At 51.1% G+C, this 18,325-nt stretch overlaps 1 protein-coding gene across 4 annotated transcripts in view; it reads left to right on the plus strand.

Annotated features, from left to right (window-relative positions):
* SEPTIN8 (septin 8) overlaps nucleotides 1-18,325 on the plus strand; it is a 38,287-nt gene that overhangs the window by 16,116 nt on the left and 3,846 nt on the right. For 2 of the 4 annotated variants that reach the window (XM_082063264.1, XM_082063266.1), the window contains exons 2-9: nucleotides 104-218; nucleotides 1,643-1,838; nucleotides 2,505-2,691; nucleotides 7,253-7,414; nucleotides 9,778-9,874; nucleotides 10,634-10,802; nucleotides 11,056-11,188; nucleotides 12,029-12,219. In XM_082063264.1, the coding sequence (XP_081919390.1) occupies nucleotides 104-218; nucleotides 1,643-1,838; nucleotides 2,505-2,691; nucleotides 7,253-7,414; nucleotides 9,778-9,874; nucleotides 10,634-10,802; nucleotides 11,056-11,188; nucleotides 12,029-12,219 (1,250 nt within the window). Of the gene's footprint in view, nucleotides 1-103; nucleotides 219-1,642; nucleotides 1,839-2,504; nucleotides 2,692-7,252; nucleotides 7,415-9,777; nucleotides 9,875-10,633; nucleotides 10,803-11,055; nucleotides 11,189-12,028; nucleotides 12,220-14,060; nucleotides 16,836-18,325 lie in introns of those variants that run through there. The other 2 variants (XM_082063267.1, XM_082063265.1) reach the window with 2 other exon arrangements.

The following is an 18,325-nucleotide window of genomic DNA, read 5'->3' on the forward strand; positions in this document are numbered from 1 at the left end:
CCAAAACAGCAGCTCCCGTGTCAGTGCCCGGGAGGGGGTTGTTCCTTCGGCTCCTCTCGCCATCTCGGTGCGGTTTGCTCACCTGGCTTCTTCTCTCCACCAGAATGAAGAGAAGAGGAACCTCTCCCTGGGGGGCCATGTGGGCTTCGACAGCCTCCCCGACCAGCTGGTCAGCAAGTCTGTCACACAAGGCTTCAGCTTCAACATCCTCTGCGTGGGTGAGCAGCGTCCCCTGCAAACCACGGGCCGAGCTGGCGGCGCGGGGGCTGGGACCAGCGTTCCTGGTGTGTCCTGCTGTGCCGTGGGCCCCAGCAGTGACTTCAAACAAGTCAGAAATCCCTCCTGCTTAAAAAATACATTTAAATGTCCGTGAACTTGAGCTCTCTGGAGCTTGCTGCTTCCAAGTTGTGACTTTCGCAAGTGACTCTTGAAGATTTATTGCCCCAAATTAGAAATACTTTTGGGAAAAGCTTTAGTGGATCAACTTGCTGCCTTTGAGGAGTGGGTGGGAGGAAAAGCATTTGGCCGATGCTGTCGGCTGCACAGGTTGCCCTCTCATCTCAAAGCTGACACATCCATGATGTGTCTTTGCAGAATGGGACCGTATTGGGCTGCTTGGATGTACCAAGCCAGATCCTGGCAGCTCAGCCCTGTGTGGGGCTTGCTGGTCTCTTCGGAGCGGTGTGTGGATGGAGGGGAAAGGGTTCCAGCAGAGTGGGACACATGGCACTGCGGGGTTGAGGCTGTGGAAGAGGGACAACCTGCTTTAAGGCTTCCAGGCAGGCCGAAGTTCAGCTGCACAGCCAAATCATGAACCTTTATCCAGAGTCTTTTCTGCTGCAAAAAGAATTGTTCAGTCTGCTGGAAGCTGTCCCAGCAGGTTCAGAGCTGCCTGCTTGTTTCTCTGTGCTGAAATTCCCAGATTCTCAGCTCAAAAAACAAAAAAGCCAGTTCCCCAGAGACTTCAATGGCAAGATAAAGCAAAGAGAGAAAATGGTAAAGCAGCCTGTTAAAGTCAGAAATCTCACAGAAAGGAGAGGAAACCTCGTTGTCAGACTTCCCTGTCCCCTCCACAGCCCACTCAGCACCCGTTGCCTTGTGCCCATCCGCAGGGTTCCCTGGAGCTGTCGCTGTGTTTGGGACGGCCCACAGCTGACCCAGATAGTCCTTGGCAGAAGGAGCAGCTCAGTTTTACTCCTTCTCACCTGAAGACTCAAAAGACTCTACTAAAACTTTGTTCTCCCCAGCCTCGCCGGTGCGGGATCCCCAGCCTCTCCGGTGCGGGATCCCCAGCCTCTCCGGTGCGGGATCCCCAGCCTCTCCGGTGCGGGATCCCCAGCCTCTCCGGTGCGGGATCCCCAGCCTCTCCGGTGCGGGATCCCCAGCCAGGCGGGGTACACGGAGGGGAGGATCCTGCGTTTTGCTGTGTGGTCCTCACTGGGAGATGAGACCAGAGTGCTCTGTGTTTGCTTTGTGTTAAGCAGGGGTGGCCTTCAAGAATGCGATTACCTTTGCGACAATTATATGTCTGTCCACGAGCAATTTGTAGTAACCTTTCACAGTGTAATTTAGTTCTGCTCTGTAATTACTGTTCTTTGTGACAAATTCCTGCTGCAGTGAGCTGATGATTTCTCCTTCCTAGGTGAGACCGGCATTGGGAAATCCACACTAATGAATACGCTCTTCAATACCACGTTTGAGACGGAGGAAGCCAGTCACTACGAGAGCGCGGTTCGCTTGCGGCCACGGACCTATGACTTGCAGGAGAGCAACGTCCACCTGAAGCTGACGATTGTGGACGCGGTTGGATTTGGGGATCAGATAAATAAAGATGAAAGGCAGGTCTCGTGCCATCTGTTTGGCATTTCTGGGCTTGCTTAGGCGTGAGCTGCCTGCGGTCCCGCCTGCGGCGCCGCAGAGGGGTGTCCGTGCTTCTGTTAACGGAGCAGCTCCCTGCAGTGGCGCCGGTTTGTGGAGTGAGTGTAGAAGGAGTTGGGTGAGCAGCCAAAGACAGAGGTCATAGGAGGTCTCTGCAGCAGAGAGTGGTGTCCTCTGGGAGCGTGAGCAGTTAACACGCTGTCCTCAGTGCAGGGTTGGGAATTATCTGTTCTGGCAGCGGTCGGTGCCTCTGGACATGTCTCATTTAATTACATCTTGCTCAAGCTCCAGGTAAAGCCTTTCTGGGACTCTAAGGTCTCTCCTTGGTTACGTTGCGTTGCTGCAGCCAGATGGCTCAGCCCCGAGAACTGGGCACAGTCTGGAGTGTGGAAATAGTCATTTTTCCGTGCTCCGCTGTCCTTAGAGCAGCGCAGCTCAGGAGACTCCTGCAGCCTTTGGATTATGGAGTCCGTGTGTAAATGCCATGCTTGTCCTCCTCTAAACATAAATTGTTTGAGTCTTATAACTTTTTAAATGAAACCATGTCAGTCTAGGAGAACTTCATAAGTGTTCAAACTCTTTAATTTTGAGCTCCAGTATCTGGGTTGCTAATGGTATGGTTTTAGTTACAGGCCTATAGTTGAGTACATTGATACGCAGTTTGAAAACTATTTGCAAGAAGAGCTGAAAATCCGCCGATCTCTCTTCAACTATCATGACACGAGGATTCACGTCTGCCTGTACTTCATCACCCCAACCGGGCACTCGCTCAAGTCCTTGGACCTGGTGACGATGAAGAAGTTGGATAGCAAGGTAAGGGGATGGAGACCTCTTTCTGGAAGTGGTGGTGCTTCTGTTAACATTGTCATGTGCAAGGTTTTGTTCTTTCTGTGGAGTCCTTCCTGCGCATTAGCTGAGCCATTTTTAGGACTCTGGTAAAACTCTCTCTGCCCTGGTGCTTGCTGAGGTCCTGTGCTTTATCTTCTCAGGTGAAAAGCCCATTTTCCAGCTAGCTGTGTGAAGTCTAGAGTGTCCATCACTGTAAGACTCTTATCCACATTAGTTTATGTTTATCAAAGCCATCAACTGCATCTTTATTAGCTTTCCTTTACAGGTGTGCAGGTAAGGATGTGCTCCAGCTCCTGCGGAGCCACCTCCGCTGTCCTGATCTGTCAGCAGGGACAGAGGGGCTGGGGGGTGTCCCCAGGTGGGGGTCAGGACAGAGGAGCCCAGGGCTGGAGAGGTGTTGGCTGTGTGAGCTGCCGCTGCTGGCAGTGCTGGGTGATCTGGACAGGAGGTCACGGTATCTTCTGAAAATATAAATATGGTGAGAAGTTCTCGAGGTCATAGGGATCCTACAAGTGGGTTGTGAGCGGGTCTGGCTGGGGGTTGTTTCTTTGTGCATAAGCTGTTCTGCCTCGGGGAGCAGTGGGGTTGTTTCTTAACCTCTCACTGCTGATGTTCCTGCAGCTCGGAGGTTTCTGACCCACTTTTGGCTGGCCCAGCTGGCTTCCAGGGAGCTGCAGAGGCTTCGGAGGTCACCGGTGACAGCAGCATCTCTTCTTTCCTTTGCAAGAATTTCCTCTCTTTCAGAGCTGTATTTGAGCAGCAAGGTGGTTCCTTTCAGCGGGCAGATGCTGATCAGTCTGCAGAAGGGCCAGACAAGGTAGTCAGGGCCCTGCAGCAACGGGGATCCCGGGGTTACGTTTCGGGAGCAGAGCCGCCCGGGGCTGTTGGCCCCTTCTCCTCGGCCCCGCTCCAGAGCGGGCGCTGGCTCCCGGTGCCCTGGGCCGTGTGTCACCATGGTGGCTCTTACACCCACTTCAGCAGGAGTCCGAAAACTTTCCCGTCAGAAACTCTTGTCTCTTGGTGCGATGCCAGCATTACATGTTCCCAGAAATATGTATGGAGTGAAGTTTTGCACGATTCCCCGTGGTGCTGGTGGTCGCAAAACTTGTCTCTGCCTTTCCTTCTGCATTCCCTACTTTTCACGTCTCCCCGTGGCTGCCTTTAATGTGGTCCTTGGGTAGTACCAAAATAAATCCTTTGTGCAGAGATGGGAACGTTGTGCACACACAAGCTTTTTATACTTCTTAAACTTCCACGTAAAGAGTCCCCTCTGAAGTTATTTTATCCCTTTGCTCACATCTCCCTTCTTAGCACAGGGTGCGCACGTCTTGGATTTCACGGTGCGGTGGCCTCGCACAAGCATGCACATGGAAATGAATAAGCAAGAAGAGCCTGTTATCATGGAGGGTGTATTGGAGGTGATGCTTTGCTGCGTGCTCTGCTGGCTCAGCCTCTGAGCCTGGTTTTAGCGAGGGTTTTGTAGGAACCAGGCTCAGTTACACCCTTGCTTTAGCGCGCCGCTGGCATGGCGTCAGGTGTTGGGCAGGCTTTTGAGTCTGCGCGACCGTTTCAATAATGAATCTTGCTTTCAGTGTAAAGTTTACAAAACCCCTTCTGGGTAAAGCTGTTTTGTAAACAGAATCTCCCATTGTGCTGTAATACAGTATTTGTTTGGCTGAGCTCATGGCCAGCTGCTGTTTGGGGTGTTTAGTTACAGCCAGGGCTAGAAGCATCTCCAGAACTGGATCTAGGGGGATGAAATGGGGCTGGCTGGGAGCGGGGAGCACCGTGACCTGGCAGGGTTGGCTTTCCATCGGGTTTAACCTGGGAAAAGGAGGAGATGAATGAATAAGATAAAGAAGATGGCATCTGTGTCAGAGGAGAAGGTGATTGATTTAAAACACAGCACTGCCCTGGAAAGTGAGGGCAGAGCCGTTCGCTGCCATGGGCATCCTGGTGCTCCCCGGTTGTTGTCCCTGAACAGTTTCTAATCAGTGTGTGCTGGTTACAAGCTGTGGCTAATTGCTGCCCGTCCTGGGCGGTCACTGGCCCGTGGGGCCACGTGAGGCTGGTTTGTGCCTCTTCCCTTCGGTTTCCAAAGTGAGATTTGCCTGTTGGCTTCACCGGGACTTAGAGTTTGGAGATGGGGAAAACCCAGCTGTTTTCCACAGGGTAAAAATGCAGGTAGCCTTATTATGTTAGCAAAGTTGTTTTCTACCAAGTGACTTATTTCAGCTCATTTTTGGTAGTTTTCTTGCTGGAGGTGAGCAGTATCTCGGTGCTCAGAATGACTTGATGAGATGTGTTTCATGTGCGTGCGAGCGAGTTTGCTGCCTCGTCTGAAGCTCAGGCTCTGTTGGGAATCCCAGCTCCAGCACGGGGACTCCAGTCGCCTGCCGCGTTCAGTGGGATGGCACTCCAGTAGTTAGCTTTATGACTTTATTACTAGGTCTTTAAGCAGAGGTTATTGCTCTTCCACCATGAGATATAAGAATGCTGCTCTGGGATTTCACCTGCAACCCAAGGTAAATGTTATTTGTGTAAAAATAAGAGTGGGCAATGAAACCTCACACGGTTCTGGCATCACTTCCTTTTACTGGGCTTTTAAAATCTGTTCAGGAAGGAGAGGAGAGGTGCATTTTCTTCTCTAGCTAGTTGTATGTCAGGTTATTGGCACTGATCTCTGCCACAGACTGTGGCCTTTGCGCAGAGTGGACATGTGGAAGGTGCTGTAGGAGGGCAGGATTAGACATGTGCTTCGGTTCAGTAGCATCTCCTATCTCTTTTGTTTCTTGTTTCCAAACTCTTCTGGCCTTTCTTATTATAAAGGGATGAGCTCATTCTAGATTTAGACAGCTCTTGGGTGCCAGTGCTCAAAATCAGAGAAAGGAAACAACAAGATAATTGTACGGTGCTCCGGGTATCGCATGGTAACTGTGGGAGTCCAGCTGGTGGGTTTCCAAGGCGTGCGTGAAGTCGGAATAAAAACAGTAATAATTTAAACTATTAAGGAGCCCAGAAGGGAAGACGAGAGGAGGAGGGACACCAACTGGAAATGGGCTGAAATGAGCCCTGTGCGGGCTGCACAGCCCGTCAGCTGCTCCGGAGCAGGTGCTGTTAACACAGCAGCCCTGAGCTGAGCGTGTCGCTGTGCGTGCTGGTGGGTCTGAGCCGCAGCCCTGAGCAAGTCGGCGAGACGCCCAGCTGTGGCCATGGCCCTCGTTACCTCTGTAATGAGGACATGGACCTGCTGAGGTGGGGTGAGACCAGCAGACCTCATTCTTTGCGGGTTTGTGGTCCTTGGTAAAAGAGGCCAGATCAGCGGCTGAGAAAAAGAAGGAATTTATCCTCTCAGATTTGCAATGAGCAAATTAAGACGACTTTTTTTTTTTTTTGAGCAAGTAAGTGCTCTTGTATTTAGTGAGTGCTAAACCAGGAGGGGCAGAAAAATCAAGAAGTATGGAAAAATTACTGAGCCACAAAGAGAACTTGAGCTGGGAAAGCAACGTAATTTATTTTAGCAGGCAACCGATGGAGACCAAATGGCTGCTACAGATTTCTGCCCTGTAGGATAAAAAGCCTTGACTGTTGGGAAATGTGAGATGGCAAATCTGACTTTCCCCTCATTTCTCTGAGTTCTCGCATATGACCGCTGTGAATTTGGCTGCTGTGAATGTGGCTGCTGCTCAGGCAGACGAGTGGTGCTGTTGTTTGTTTGAGCAGCGGTTTGCAGTGTCGCACGTGGCGTTTCTGGGCACAGCAGCATCATCCTGTGGCGGATCCTGCCCCGCTGTAGCTGTCCCGAGGCCGCAGCGAACCGCGTCCCTCCTGAAGGACGTGGGGTTTTGCTCTCCATGGCAGGAGATGGGACTTGGGGACCTCCCCACCGCGCAGCTCGTGGGTGGCTTTGTGACACCAGGAGCCGTGCGGTGATTCGTGCTGGAGTCCGCTGATGCAAAGCCAAAGGGGAGCGACAGCAGCATGAAGACGCATCTCCCAGGTGGCACCTTTCCCGGGCGGTCTGTGCGATCCACACAGCGTGCCCGAGCCTGATCCTCACGGGGCAGCTGGGGCATCCTCGAAAGGGATCCATAGTGCTGTGAGAGCATCGCAGGAGTCCCCGCTCCCGCTGCTCCCGCACGGGGAGGCCGCACGTCAGCTCGCTGCAGCGTTTCATCCTTGCGCTTGTCTTCTCAAATGGCTCATCAGCACAGCCGGAGCGGTGAGGACTCGAGACCTGACAGTTGTGCTGTCTCTGCCTCCCTCCAAGCGTGTAACAACATACATAGGCAAAGGCAGGGGCTTCGATCTGCTCCTTGTGTATTTATCACAATGTGTTTGTTTTCATTTTATCTGGACGCAGTCAAATTAGTCCTGGAAAACTCTTCCCTCTAGTGTTCAGCCGGGCTTGTGCCGCAGAATGTGGCCCCTTTGGTTTTACCAAGTGTAAAGCAGCAGCCAGGTCACCTCATGGCGCTCCCGGAGCCGCTCCCCGGGTTATCGCTCCTTCCCTCCTGTGCTGCAGGTGAACATCATCCCCATCATCGCCAAGGCAGACACCATCTCCAAGAGCGAGCTGCACAAGTTCAAGATCAAGATCATGAGCGAGCTGGTCAGCAACGGGGTGCAGATCTATCAGTTCCCCACGGACGACGAAGCGGTCGCAGAGATCAACTCCGTGATGAACGTGAGTGACACCGCCGGGGGCTTTGCCCCGACAAACTAAATCGCCGCATGAAAGTGCGTTTGAAGGGCAAGTTGCATTGGGATCGTCCAGACGCTCAATCTATTTGAAAGTCGAGCTGTGGATCTGACAGACGCCTCAGGCTATTGCATACAGAGTTAATTAAATTGTGGCTCTTATTTAATCTGGGGGCTCTCTGGAGAAACTCAGCTCGGCTCTAAAATTCGTTTTATTGCATTTTTGAAAAAGACGTTCTTCAAAATCCATTCTGTCTGCTTTTAGGCCACTTTTCAGTTGAGGAGGGCGAAACTTTGAAGAAAAATTATACAGTTAAGATTTATATTGGCCTTCCGACTTGAGGAGGGTAAGCAGAGGAAACCCAATTTAAAATAAGACAAATTGTTAGACCCTATTTTGTCTTTTTTTGAAATTCAGGTCTGGTTCAGACCTGGCACACGTGCAAACACTTTCCAGTTTCCCCTCTCCCAAATCAGTGCAGCTATTGCAGTAGAAACGGCTGGGATGTTCACATGTTAATTTTTAAAATAAAACATCGCTTTTTTCATCTAAATGAACATTTTCTTGTATAGCTGTTTCTGGTTAAATGCTTTGTCTTTTCTTTCAACTGCTCCCTTTTTTTAAATTTAATTTCAATAGCCAGTTGATTTCTGGGTCAACTAGATATGCATTGCACTTTAATAGGCTTTTTTTGCTGAGTTCATGAAAAATTTGGAGGATACACTCTTTTTAAAGTAATTGCGAGCTGCGTGCATGGGGGAGAAAAACAAGTCATGCTTGCTTGCTTTTTCTTTTATTATTTGTTTTTTCCCCCTTTCTCCCCAAATGAAAGTATTTTTGGCCACTTTGCCACAAGTTCCACAATTCTGAATCCGTTTCCTCTCAAATGTGAAGGACTTTTGCAACCTCATCCTACCGAAGGGCCTGCTCCGGGCTCCGCTTCTGCAGTGCCCCGGGACGGGGTTTCTCTGTTCATTTGTTTCCTTCCCCGTTCGTTTATTTGTTTCCTTCCCCGTTCGTTTATTTGTTTCCTTCCCCGTTCGTTTGTTTCCTTCCCCGTTCGTTTATTTGTTTCCTTCCCCGTTCGTTTATTTGTTTCCTTCCCCGTTCGTTTATTTGTTTCCTTCCCCGTTCATTTATTTGTTTCCTTCCCCGTTCGTTTGTTTCCTTCCCCGTTCGTTTGTTTCCTTCCCCGTTCGTTCATTTGTTTCCTTCCCCGTTCGTTCATTTGTTTCCTTCCCCGTTCGTTCATTTGTTTCCTTCCCCGTTCATTTATTTGTTTCCTTCCCCGTTCGTTTATTTGTTTCCTTCCCTGTTTATTTGTTTCCTTTCCCGTTCATTTATTTGTTTCCTTTCCCGTTCGTTTGTTTCCTTTCCCGTTCGTTTGTTTCCTTCCCCATTCATTTCTTTGTTTCCTTCCCCATTTGTTTATTTGTTTCCTTCCCCATTTATTTGTTTCCTTCCCCGTTCGTTTGTTTCCCCGTTTCCCTGCCACGCTCGGTGCTTTGCAGCTTGGTGAGCGGTGAGCACACGTCGCACCCCGCACACGTCGCGCCCCGCACACATCGCACACGTCGCACCCCGCACACGTCGCACCCTGTACACGTCCCTTCCAGCGCCCACAGCACCTGCCGTGCCAGGGCCGGCGTGCGGGTGTCTCTGCGCTTTCTGCACGGCAGGGCCTGCCCCGCTCTTGGCATGCGGAGAAGCTGCAAGAACGAGCTGACAAATGGACAGACAGAGATCAGTCATGATCTTGGTGTTCTGACCATATTTTCCTGTCTCGTTCAGCCCGGCCAGCATTGCTAGTAAGCTGTGCTCTGGCCCTTCGCTGCTCTCTGTTGTAATATCACAGAATCCCAGAATGTGAGGGGTTGGAAGGGCCCTGGAAAGCTCATCCAGTGCAATCCCCCCGTGGAGCAGGAACACCCAGATGAGGTTACACAGGAAGGTGTCCAGGCGGGTTGGAATGTCTGCAGAGAAGGAGACTCCACAACCCCCTGGGCAGCCTGGGCCAGGCTCTGCCACCCTCACCATGAAGAAGTTTCTTCTCAAATTTAAATGGAACCTTTTGTGTTCCAGTTTGTACCCATTACCCCTTGTCCTATCGTTGGTTGTCACTGAGAAGAGCCTTGCTCCATCCTCCTGACACTCACCCTTCATATATCTGTAAACATTATTGAGGTCACCCCTCATCCCAGCTCATAGCAGAGACTACCCTGAGTGTTGGAGACGGGTGCTTCAGAGGAAGGACACTTTGCAGTAGACCTGTGCCTGGGTGAGCGGATCTGCCGGGCAGGCTGATCCCCGAGGGGTCAGCCCATGGCTGGGTCTTGTCTGTGTTTCAGGCTCACCTGCCCTTCGCCGTGGTGGGCAGCACGGAGGAGGTGAAGGTTGGCAACAAGCTGGTGAGAGCTCGGCAGTACCCGTGGGGAGTGGTGCAGGGTAAGGTGCTGCGAGCGGGCGCCCCACGCGACCCCCCGTGCGCATCCCCGTACAGACGCTGGCACCGTCTCCAGCTCTGCCCTCCCGCGTGTGTGCGTGAAGGTGCCGGTGCTGAACGGGGCAGAAATGTCCTGTGCAGCCTCCTGTGCAACCAGTCTTCCCTTTGAACTCCCATTCCTAATGGCAGGTAGTAATAGTCAATGGGAATGGAATCACAGAACCATTTTGGTTGGAAGAGACCCTTAATGTCATCGAGTCCAACTGTAACCTAACTCTGGCACTGCCCCATGTCCCTAAGAGCCTCATGTATATGTCTGTCCAACCCCCAGGGCTGGTGACTCCAGCACTGCCCTGGGCAGCCTGTTCCAATGCCCCACAGCCCTTTGGGGAAGAAATTGTTCCCACATCCAACCTCAACCTCCCCTGGGCAACTTGAGGCCGTTTCCTCTGCTCCTGGCGCTTGTTCCTGGGGAGCAGAGCCCGACCCCCCCTGGCTCCAAGCTCCTTTCAGGCAGTTCAGAGATCAGAAGGTCTCCCCTCCGCTCCTGTTCTCCAGCTGAACCCCCAGGTCCCTCAGCCGCTCCATCACACTTGTGCTCCAGCCCCCTCCAGGATCCCCACGTCCAAGGGTGTGTTGTGCCCTGTGCGGGACAATGGGTAGAGATCCTTGGGAGGGGAGTCTCTGGAGCTCATCTGTATGAGCATTTGCTTGTCCTGCCACGTGTGCAGTTTGCCGACTTCTCTCTTTGCTTCCATCAGTTGAGAATGAAAGTCACTGTGACTTTGTGAAGCTGCGGGAAATGCTGATTCGAGTCAACATGGAAGATCTTCGGGAGCAGACTCACACCCGCCACTACGAGCTGTACAGGAGGTGCAAGCTGGAGGAGATGGGCTTCAAAGACACAGATCCAGACAGCCAACCCTTCAGGTGAGCCGCCTTCATGTCCAGCAGCAATTTAGAGCTATAGTTTGGTAATTATGCCCCCCAAAAATGGGAGGTTTGTAGGTGGTATCCACAATGCTGGGCTGGAAAATACTAGCACTGGGTTGGAACTTTGCAGCTGACTTTGGTACCATTCCCTTCCCTGTTTGTCTTTAAGCAGCACAGACAGACATGCATTTTCCCATCCCTAAGTCACTGGTGTCTGAAGAGTCTGGATTTCATTTGGTTTCTTCCTCAGCCTCCAAGAAACGTATGAGACCAAAAGGAAAGAGTTCTTGGGCGAGCTCCAGAAGAAAGAGGAGGAAATGAGACAAATGTTTGTTAACAAAGTCAAGGAGACGGAGGCAGAGCTGAAAGAGAAGGAGAGAGAGGTGGGTGTGCCAAAAACCTGTGAGAGGAGCCCAAAATGCAGCCATAGGCTCTGGGTCTGGGCAGCGTGTGAATGCTGGAAAGCACACGCAGCTCGTGAGCAGCCTCACCACACCAAGCACAAACACCCCCCGCTTCCCTCGCTCGGAGAAGGGGACACGGGTAATGTTTTCAAAACAGCATCACTGGTTTAGGTGCCACAGAACCATTATTCCCAGTCCTGTGCAGGGTGTAGGGGGCTCGGGTGCTGCTCGGTGCAGTGCAGGATGTTCCGGTGAGCGTCCACGTTAGGCAAACTTCACCCCTCGTCTTCAAAACTAGTGAGGGATGAACGGCCCGCAGTGTCCCCATCCCTGTGACGGGGACACTGAGCCGTGATCCTCAGCGCACTGGCCCAGGGCTCACGCTTCTCCCGTTTGGTACGTGGTGTCGGGCAGAGCTGAACTGATTGTGGCTTTTGGTGGAGAGGCTGTGGTTGCCCAGGGCAGCTCTGCCGAGGGGCTCGCACGGTGCGGGCACTGCTGCTGTACCCGGTCTCTGGTGGGGATTCCTGCGGGCACTGCTGCTGTACCCGGCCTCTGGGGGGGATTTGTGTGGGCACTGCTGCTGTACCCGGTCTCTGGTGGGGATTCCTGCGGGCACTGCTGCTGTACCCGGTCTCTGGTGGGGATTTGTGTGGGCACTGCTGCTGTACCCGGTCTCTGGTGGGGATTTGTGTGGGCACTGCTGCTGTACCCGGTCTCCGGTGGGGATTCCTGCGGGAGGTGGGACGGCGGCTCCGCGGGAGACGCAGAGGGACAGCCGTGCTGGGTGTGATGCTCAGAGGGTCTGTCTCCTACCAGCTGCATGAGAAATTTGAGCACTTAAAAAGGATACACCAGGAAGAGAAGAGGAAGGTGGAGGAGAAGAGGAGGGAGCTGGAGGAAGAGATGAACGCCTTCAACAGGCGGAAAGTAGCAGTGGAAACCTTGCAGTCCCAATCCTTGCAGGCTACCTCACAGCAGCCGCTGAAGAAGGACAAAGACAAGAAAAAGTAAGTGACGGAACTCGCGTCTCTCTGCTCTGTCCCGGGGAAGCTGGGTGTCTGCTCAGATCCTTTAACGTTTGTTCGGTTGCTTAGAGAGCGAATGGAGAGGGGGATTTTGGAATCTGGGGGATTTTGAAGTGGAGGAGAGACGGGGTCCCCCGGTGCTGGTGCCCGCGGGTGGGAGGGATTCGCGGTTTGGGGCTGTTCTCGGGAGGCTGAGGTTCCTGCGGGGTTTGTCCTTGTCTCTGTGACAGTCGCCTCACAGGATCCTTGACGGCTGTCGGACAGAAAGGTGACTAGAAATAAGCTTCTTCCTCCCAGCACAGAGGAGTGGGGACAATCTTGACATGGTCTTGTAGGTGTCATCCCTTGTCATCCCGTGATCCGTAGGTTTGGGTCCCTCCTTGACAGGTGCTTTTCCTTTATTTTTGGAGGCAGAGCTGTAAGGAAGGGAACAGCAGCTTAGCGTTGAAGGTGTGTCAGAAGTTCATTAAGGCTCCAAGTCACAGTTCCACTTACGGGAAAGCTCTTCTCCCCTAAAGGCAGAACCCTTAGGTGCTGCAGGCTACCTGGCGCTGCTGAAGGCAGCAGGAGCGCGGGGCGAGGGTGTGTGATAGCGCTTTCGGCTGCCTGGCTCTGTAATGGTGGAGCAGGAGTGGGGCAAACAGATTTAAGAAGAAAAGGTGTGTGCGGGTGATCCTGCTCCCATTCAAGCCGGTCTTGACACAGGCTAGGGAGCAGAATGAGAAGCGTGCCATCGGGCAGGCTGCTAAATCTGCTATCCCACCATTTTTTGGTTACTTCCCCTTGCGTGAAGGAGCTGAAGTGTCAGAGCTGCGTTCTGTCAAACCCAGAGCGGGCTGCTGGCAACGCTTTCTGAGCCTTTTAATGGCGAAAAGGCAAAACACCATGGGGAGTAGCAACACCCGGGTTTGCTTGTGCCAGCACAACGTTCAGCTTCACGTCGCTGACGAGACCTTGTGCTCTGTGGTGTCTCTGCTGTGAGCTGCAGCACTGGAGGAGCTCGGTCTGCACACTGACATGCGGTAATTTGTTTCTTCCTATGGAAGATAACAGTGTGTGTTATTTAACCTGTTTCCTTGCAACGTCGGTGTGTTGGTGTTCAAACCAAACCGAAGAACTCCGTTCTGCAGACCTCTCCGCCGTGCGCTGGGCACGTCCCACCTCACACACACAGCCCGGAGTGGTTTGTGCAATAGTTGTTCTCAAAATAGGGCTGAACCCAGCTGAATGAGCCTGTGAATTGGGCGCTGAGCGCTGGGCAGCCCGGGGCCGGCTCTGCTCTGGGAAGGGGAGCACACGGAGCTGTGCGCCGCTCGCAGTGCCAGCCCTGCCGCTCGCTGGGATGCTCTGGTGACGGGACCAGCTCCCTCTGTCTGCGACAGCAAGAGGTTTCGTGCACTTTGCTGGTCTTGGCCGCCTGCAGAGGCTCCTCGGTGGTGGTTGGAAAAGCGCCGCTCGGGCGGCGCGCGAGGGACCGAGGGGAAGGTGCTGGGGCCTCGCAGGGGCTGGGGATGTATCGTGAGCCTGCCGAGGGGGGATTTTTTCTTGTTTCAGTTTTTAGGAGCGCTGGTTGAACCTGTTACCATCTCCTCTTTCCACACAGTGGTTTTAGTAGGTTTAATAAAAATGGAGATGGAGGAACTGCAGGTGTTGAGGGGCAATGAAGCGTTGGTGCTGGGGTTCTCCGGTGCCGTGTGTGCCGCGGCTGCGCTCTCCCGCTGTTTGCCCTTCTCTTCCTCTTTCTGTTATAATTCGCTACATTTTGCTTTTGTTTAATTTGCATAACTTTAATTCATATCTCTTTTATGTTTTGTTTCTTTCAGTTAATCTCACACAGGCTTTCAGGCCAAGAGTGGACTTGGTGCTTTCATGTGTTAAGTTGCTTGTTTCCCACCCCGTGACCCTTCTCATAACATTGTGTGAATGGACCAAAGTGAAAGAGAACATGAGCATCTTCGGTGGCCGCAGCGATCGCCTCGCTGCTGCGTGTACAGCACTGACAGGAGGTGTTGAGGAAGTAACCTGACCATGTACATTTGGTTAAAATCAACTAATCCCTAAAGTAAGACGTTTCATTCTAAACCCAGTGATGGAGCAGCTGTGTATAGAGTGACCGTAACTGTCTGTCTCAACTCATCTTACCCACCAGCTCAATGCTTGTGGTCTAGAATTTCTGTTTGAATTGGCTAAGGGAGACTCGTCCGCCTTCCCTGTCCGCTCACAGACGTGAGGAGCGGTATCGAGAACGCCGAAACATTTATTTTTCTAACAAAACTCTCAATTTGAATAAGTTTTTAGAATGGTAGAAAAACACAATGCTTAGACTTTCCGCCCTGGGAATCTTAGCCCAGTAATTATATATTTTAATCCTGAATTACTCTAAACACTTTCTACATCATTTATAATATATATATATATATATATATAAAGAGAGAGGGTGGTTATGAAAATTAATGGGACAATGTTTAGAATTTTCTTTACTGCTGAAGTAGAACATTTATATAGAAAGATTTTTCATAAGAGTTTGTTGTATAATGTGGAACTACAGGATTTGTGTAACTTTCCATTTGTCACTTACCAACGTATTTTACTGTTGTGGAAAAGTTATTTAAGCACTCATCTTTACTTTGACTCTTTAACCTTAAACTTCTTATGTGCCTGATAAGGAGAGTCCCCTAATCCTGAGCTGTGCACCTGTTTATGGCAATAGGCTCGTTCCTCTTACAAGGTGCTTCCTTTGACGCTCCTCATGCCAACAAATCACGGCCGTGTTTTCCTGGGTGACCGAGCTTAGAGCAATAATTAGGATCAATATTATTCTTTTTTCCATTTTGTGATAAGGCGGGATGATAACAGAATAACAGAAAAACAGTTGGAACCAAATCCATCCATCAGATAACAGGCTAAAAGAAAGCAAATATTTTCTATTAACCCCACATAGTGTCTTTAGAGTTTATAAAAGCACTGGCTGGCTAAGTGTTAGGTGCGGGGGTGTGCGTTTTGATTTAGTTATTAATGGTGCAGGATTTCTCTGAGTTTTGTTTTCTAACGACCTGTCTTTAAGCTGAGATGGCAGCGAGTTCCCCGTTGGACTCGCGATGGGGAGCGCGGCCCCGCGCCCGAGCCGGCCCGGGCTCTTCTTCAGCTCCCCTGTCCCATTAAACCAGCTTGTTTTGGTTTCTTCCCCTCAATACATGCTCAGGTGTCAAACCATTCTCGTCTGGACATTGGCCATTTATATGGATATATTGAAAATCATGTCAGCGCTACTTAGTGCTTGTATGAAACAACCTCATGAAGCTCTCGCAGGTACCTTTTAGAACAGGCTGTTTTTCAGAATAGAAGTCATGCACACCTATTAGCAGTCTGCTGAAAGCTGGACCTTTGATTTTTCAGGCTGTTCCTCCAGGTTAGATGTGTTTTAAAGAGTAACTGTCCAGTGTTAGGAGGGCCCGTGCGTTTTGCTCAGAGAAGCGCACGAGGAGCCCAACCTGCTGCTCCATGCAAGGAGACAACCCCAGCGCACCCCGATTGCAGCCCGGCCGTGCACCAACGTAGGGGCAGCATTTGCATTTGTTTTGAGAGAAACTCCAGTGCACTAATTGGCTGAGTGAGCAGCGCTATTCGGTTCGTTGTGTTGCTTCTCAAGGGCAACGCTACAAAAGCCGAGATAGACCCATCACTGCTGGTGTTGGGCTGCAAACGCCATCCTGCCCAGCCCCTCGTCTTCTCCCCATCTCCTGCAGGGAGATCTGTGCAAATCTGTGCAAACCTGCGCAAATGGTTCCATCTGCCCTGGCTCAGCAGAGCTCCCCTCTTTGCTCCTAGAATAACAGCTCGTTCAGAATAATCATAACGAAAGAGTAAAAACCTTCCAATCCGTGGGCATTGTGGAGAAATTTCCAGCTTTTCTGATGAAGACATTCAGAATGTATGTAACAATATTTTAATGATGATGATTATTATTATTATTATTATGTGTACGTTGACTTTATGTTGTGACAGACACACCTTTCCATTGTAGTAACGTGTTCTCCAGAGCAGTCAACATCGTAACCTCCCCGATGGCACTCGGTAGTTTTTCTCTCCAGTACTTGATTTTTCCTATAGGCTGACACAAGGTTTCAGTATGTGCTATATAGGATAGCTCTGTATCTTATCTTTATTTAACAAGTTACAAATACATGCTGATGCGAATCTCACTCCAGTCTGAAGATCTACATCTTCTAGGCTAGAAGTGAAAAGCCCTTCAGGAATGAGCGAAGCCGTTCAGTTACCCACCTTTTAGCTGCTTTATACATTTATCTGTAAAAGGTTCACGTTGATGGGAAAAACTGTCCGTTTTTTTAATCGTGTAAACATTTGCCATCATGTATGTTGTCTGCTTTCTAATTTAAAGTGTGTTTTTGTGGCTCTGAGCTCTGTCGGTGTCACGTCGGAGGGGCCTCGGGGTCCGGCCAGGGTTGCGGCCCCTCCACGTGCCGCGTCCCTTTGCCATTCCAAACGCGTTGACTTGTTTTGTTTAATTTTCAGTTCTTTCCGCTCACTTTGTACTTTTTTTTTTTTCTTTTTCTTTGATTAAATCTCATGTATTTTGAGTTTTTTGTGGTGTCGTTTCTTCAGCAGTGGGTTTCCTGCGTTACCCAGCGGTTCCCTCCTGAAGTAATAAAGCGTAATGATTGCAAGCTTACCAGCCACAGGGTGTCTTCTGGCTGTTGGGAACATCTGAAAATAAAATTAGCTAATTAATTAAGAATTAACTAATCATATAGTACGCAGAAAAGCACCTCACCTGTAATCTGGAGAGAAATTCTAAGAAACGAAGTCAAATGCCATCCCTGTTAGGGCAGCAGCAGCGTTGAAGCGTGTTGGTGCATCACTTGGAGGGCTCTGGCAAGCGAGCGGGTGGATTTACCGCCCGTTTTGCTGGGGGAATGGTGCCCAAAGAGGTGATTTAAGGATGGGGTGGAGAAGGGGCAGAGATGGAGGGTGGTAGGTTCGCAGGTGGTGTTTAGTATTAACAAGAGCTGTGTGTTTTCCTGGAGAAGCACATCATGCACTTGGATCACGGCCAAAACAGCCCAGTTTAGGTCTGGGGCTGTATTTTCAGAGAGCTGCTGCTGCAGCTTTACTGATGGCCCGTTCTTGGTGTCCGCTCTGTGGACCGTTGCTGTGCATGATGTATTCAGCTATTTTAGGGGGTCTCTGGGTTTTATTTGGTATCGGGCAGAGACCGATGCTGCACTTAAAGCCAGAAAGAGGAGTTGGACAGTTCGCTGAAGCGCTGCTTCCCGTGGGAGCTTTTCCTGCGGCCCCGGCTGGAAGAGCAGAGCGGAGCTGGGGATCCTGGCTGCTTCTGGAACCTGTTCAGCACCGTGCGGCCGGGCTGTGCTGCTGCTGCAGGAGTTGGCTTGTGTGCGAGAGCTCTGCTTTTCCTGTTGAACGCTCAGCTTGCTGAAAGGAAGAGGGCAGTTCTGGTCACCCCCTGTGCTCGCTTGTGTCCCAGCTTCTCACACGGCCGGGCTGTTCCTGCTGCGGCACCGTGCGGCATGGATGCTGTATGGATGCTGTATGGATGCTATATGTCCACCCGCAGAGCTGAGCAGGAGCAGGTGCTTGGAGCTGGTGTGATACTAATATTTATCACCTGTGGCGACCACCAACAAAGAGTGCAGCTGGTGAAAGGCTGAGTCTGGGTCACAGTTGTTGCTTGAGCCTGTTACCTTTTTGAGGGATAAGCTTTAGCGGGGACTTTGCAGTGGATACCAAGTGGTTTGTGTGGAATGCTTCACAACCTTTTCCATGCCCATACTCCTCCACAGCTCTCCCCAGCCCATACAGCGCGTCCCTTCTTGGGGAAAAACATTCAGATCGATCCTCTGGTGACCAGTTCCAGACCAGATCTTGGCAGCCACAAAGAGCTGCTCTGAGTAGCGATGGTGTAAATGTCCCCCGTGCACCCCGTGCTCTCTGCTACGAGGCAGCATCCGTTCCATTTGTGTTTGACCTTTCATGCTGTCTTCATGTAAATAACTGAAACTTAAATACTGATTCTCTTTTGTTCTTTCTGTAGCTTTTTTAGTCTTCC

Source organism: Streptopelia decaocto (genome assembly GCF_964273445.1).
Source record: "Streptopelia decaocto genome assembly, chromosome: 12".
In the NCBI taxonomy this organism is placed as follows: domain Eukaryota; kingdom Metazoa; phylum Chordata; class Aves; order Columbiformes; family Columbidae; genus Streptopelia; species Streptopelia decaocto.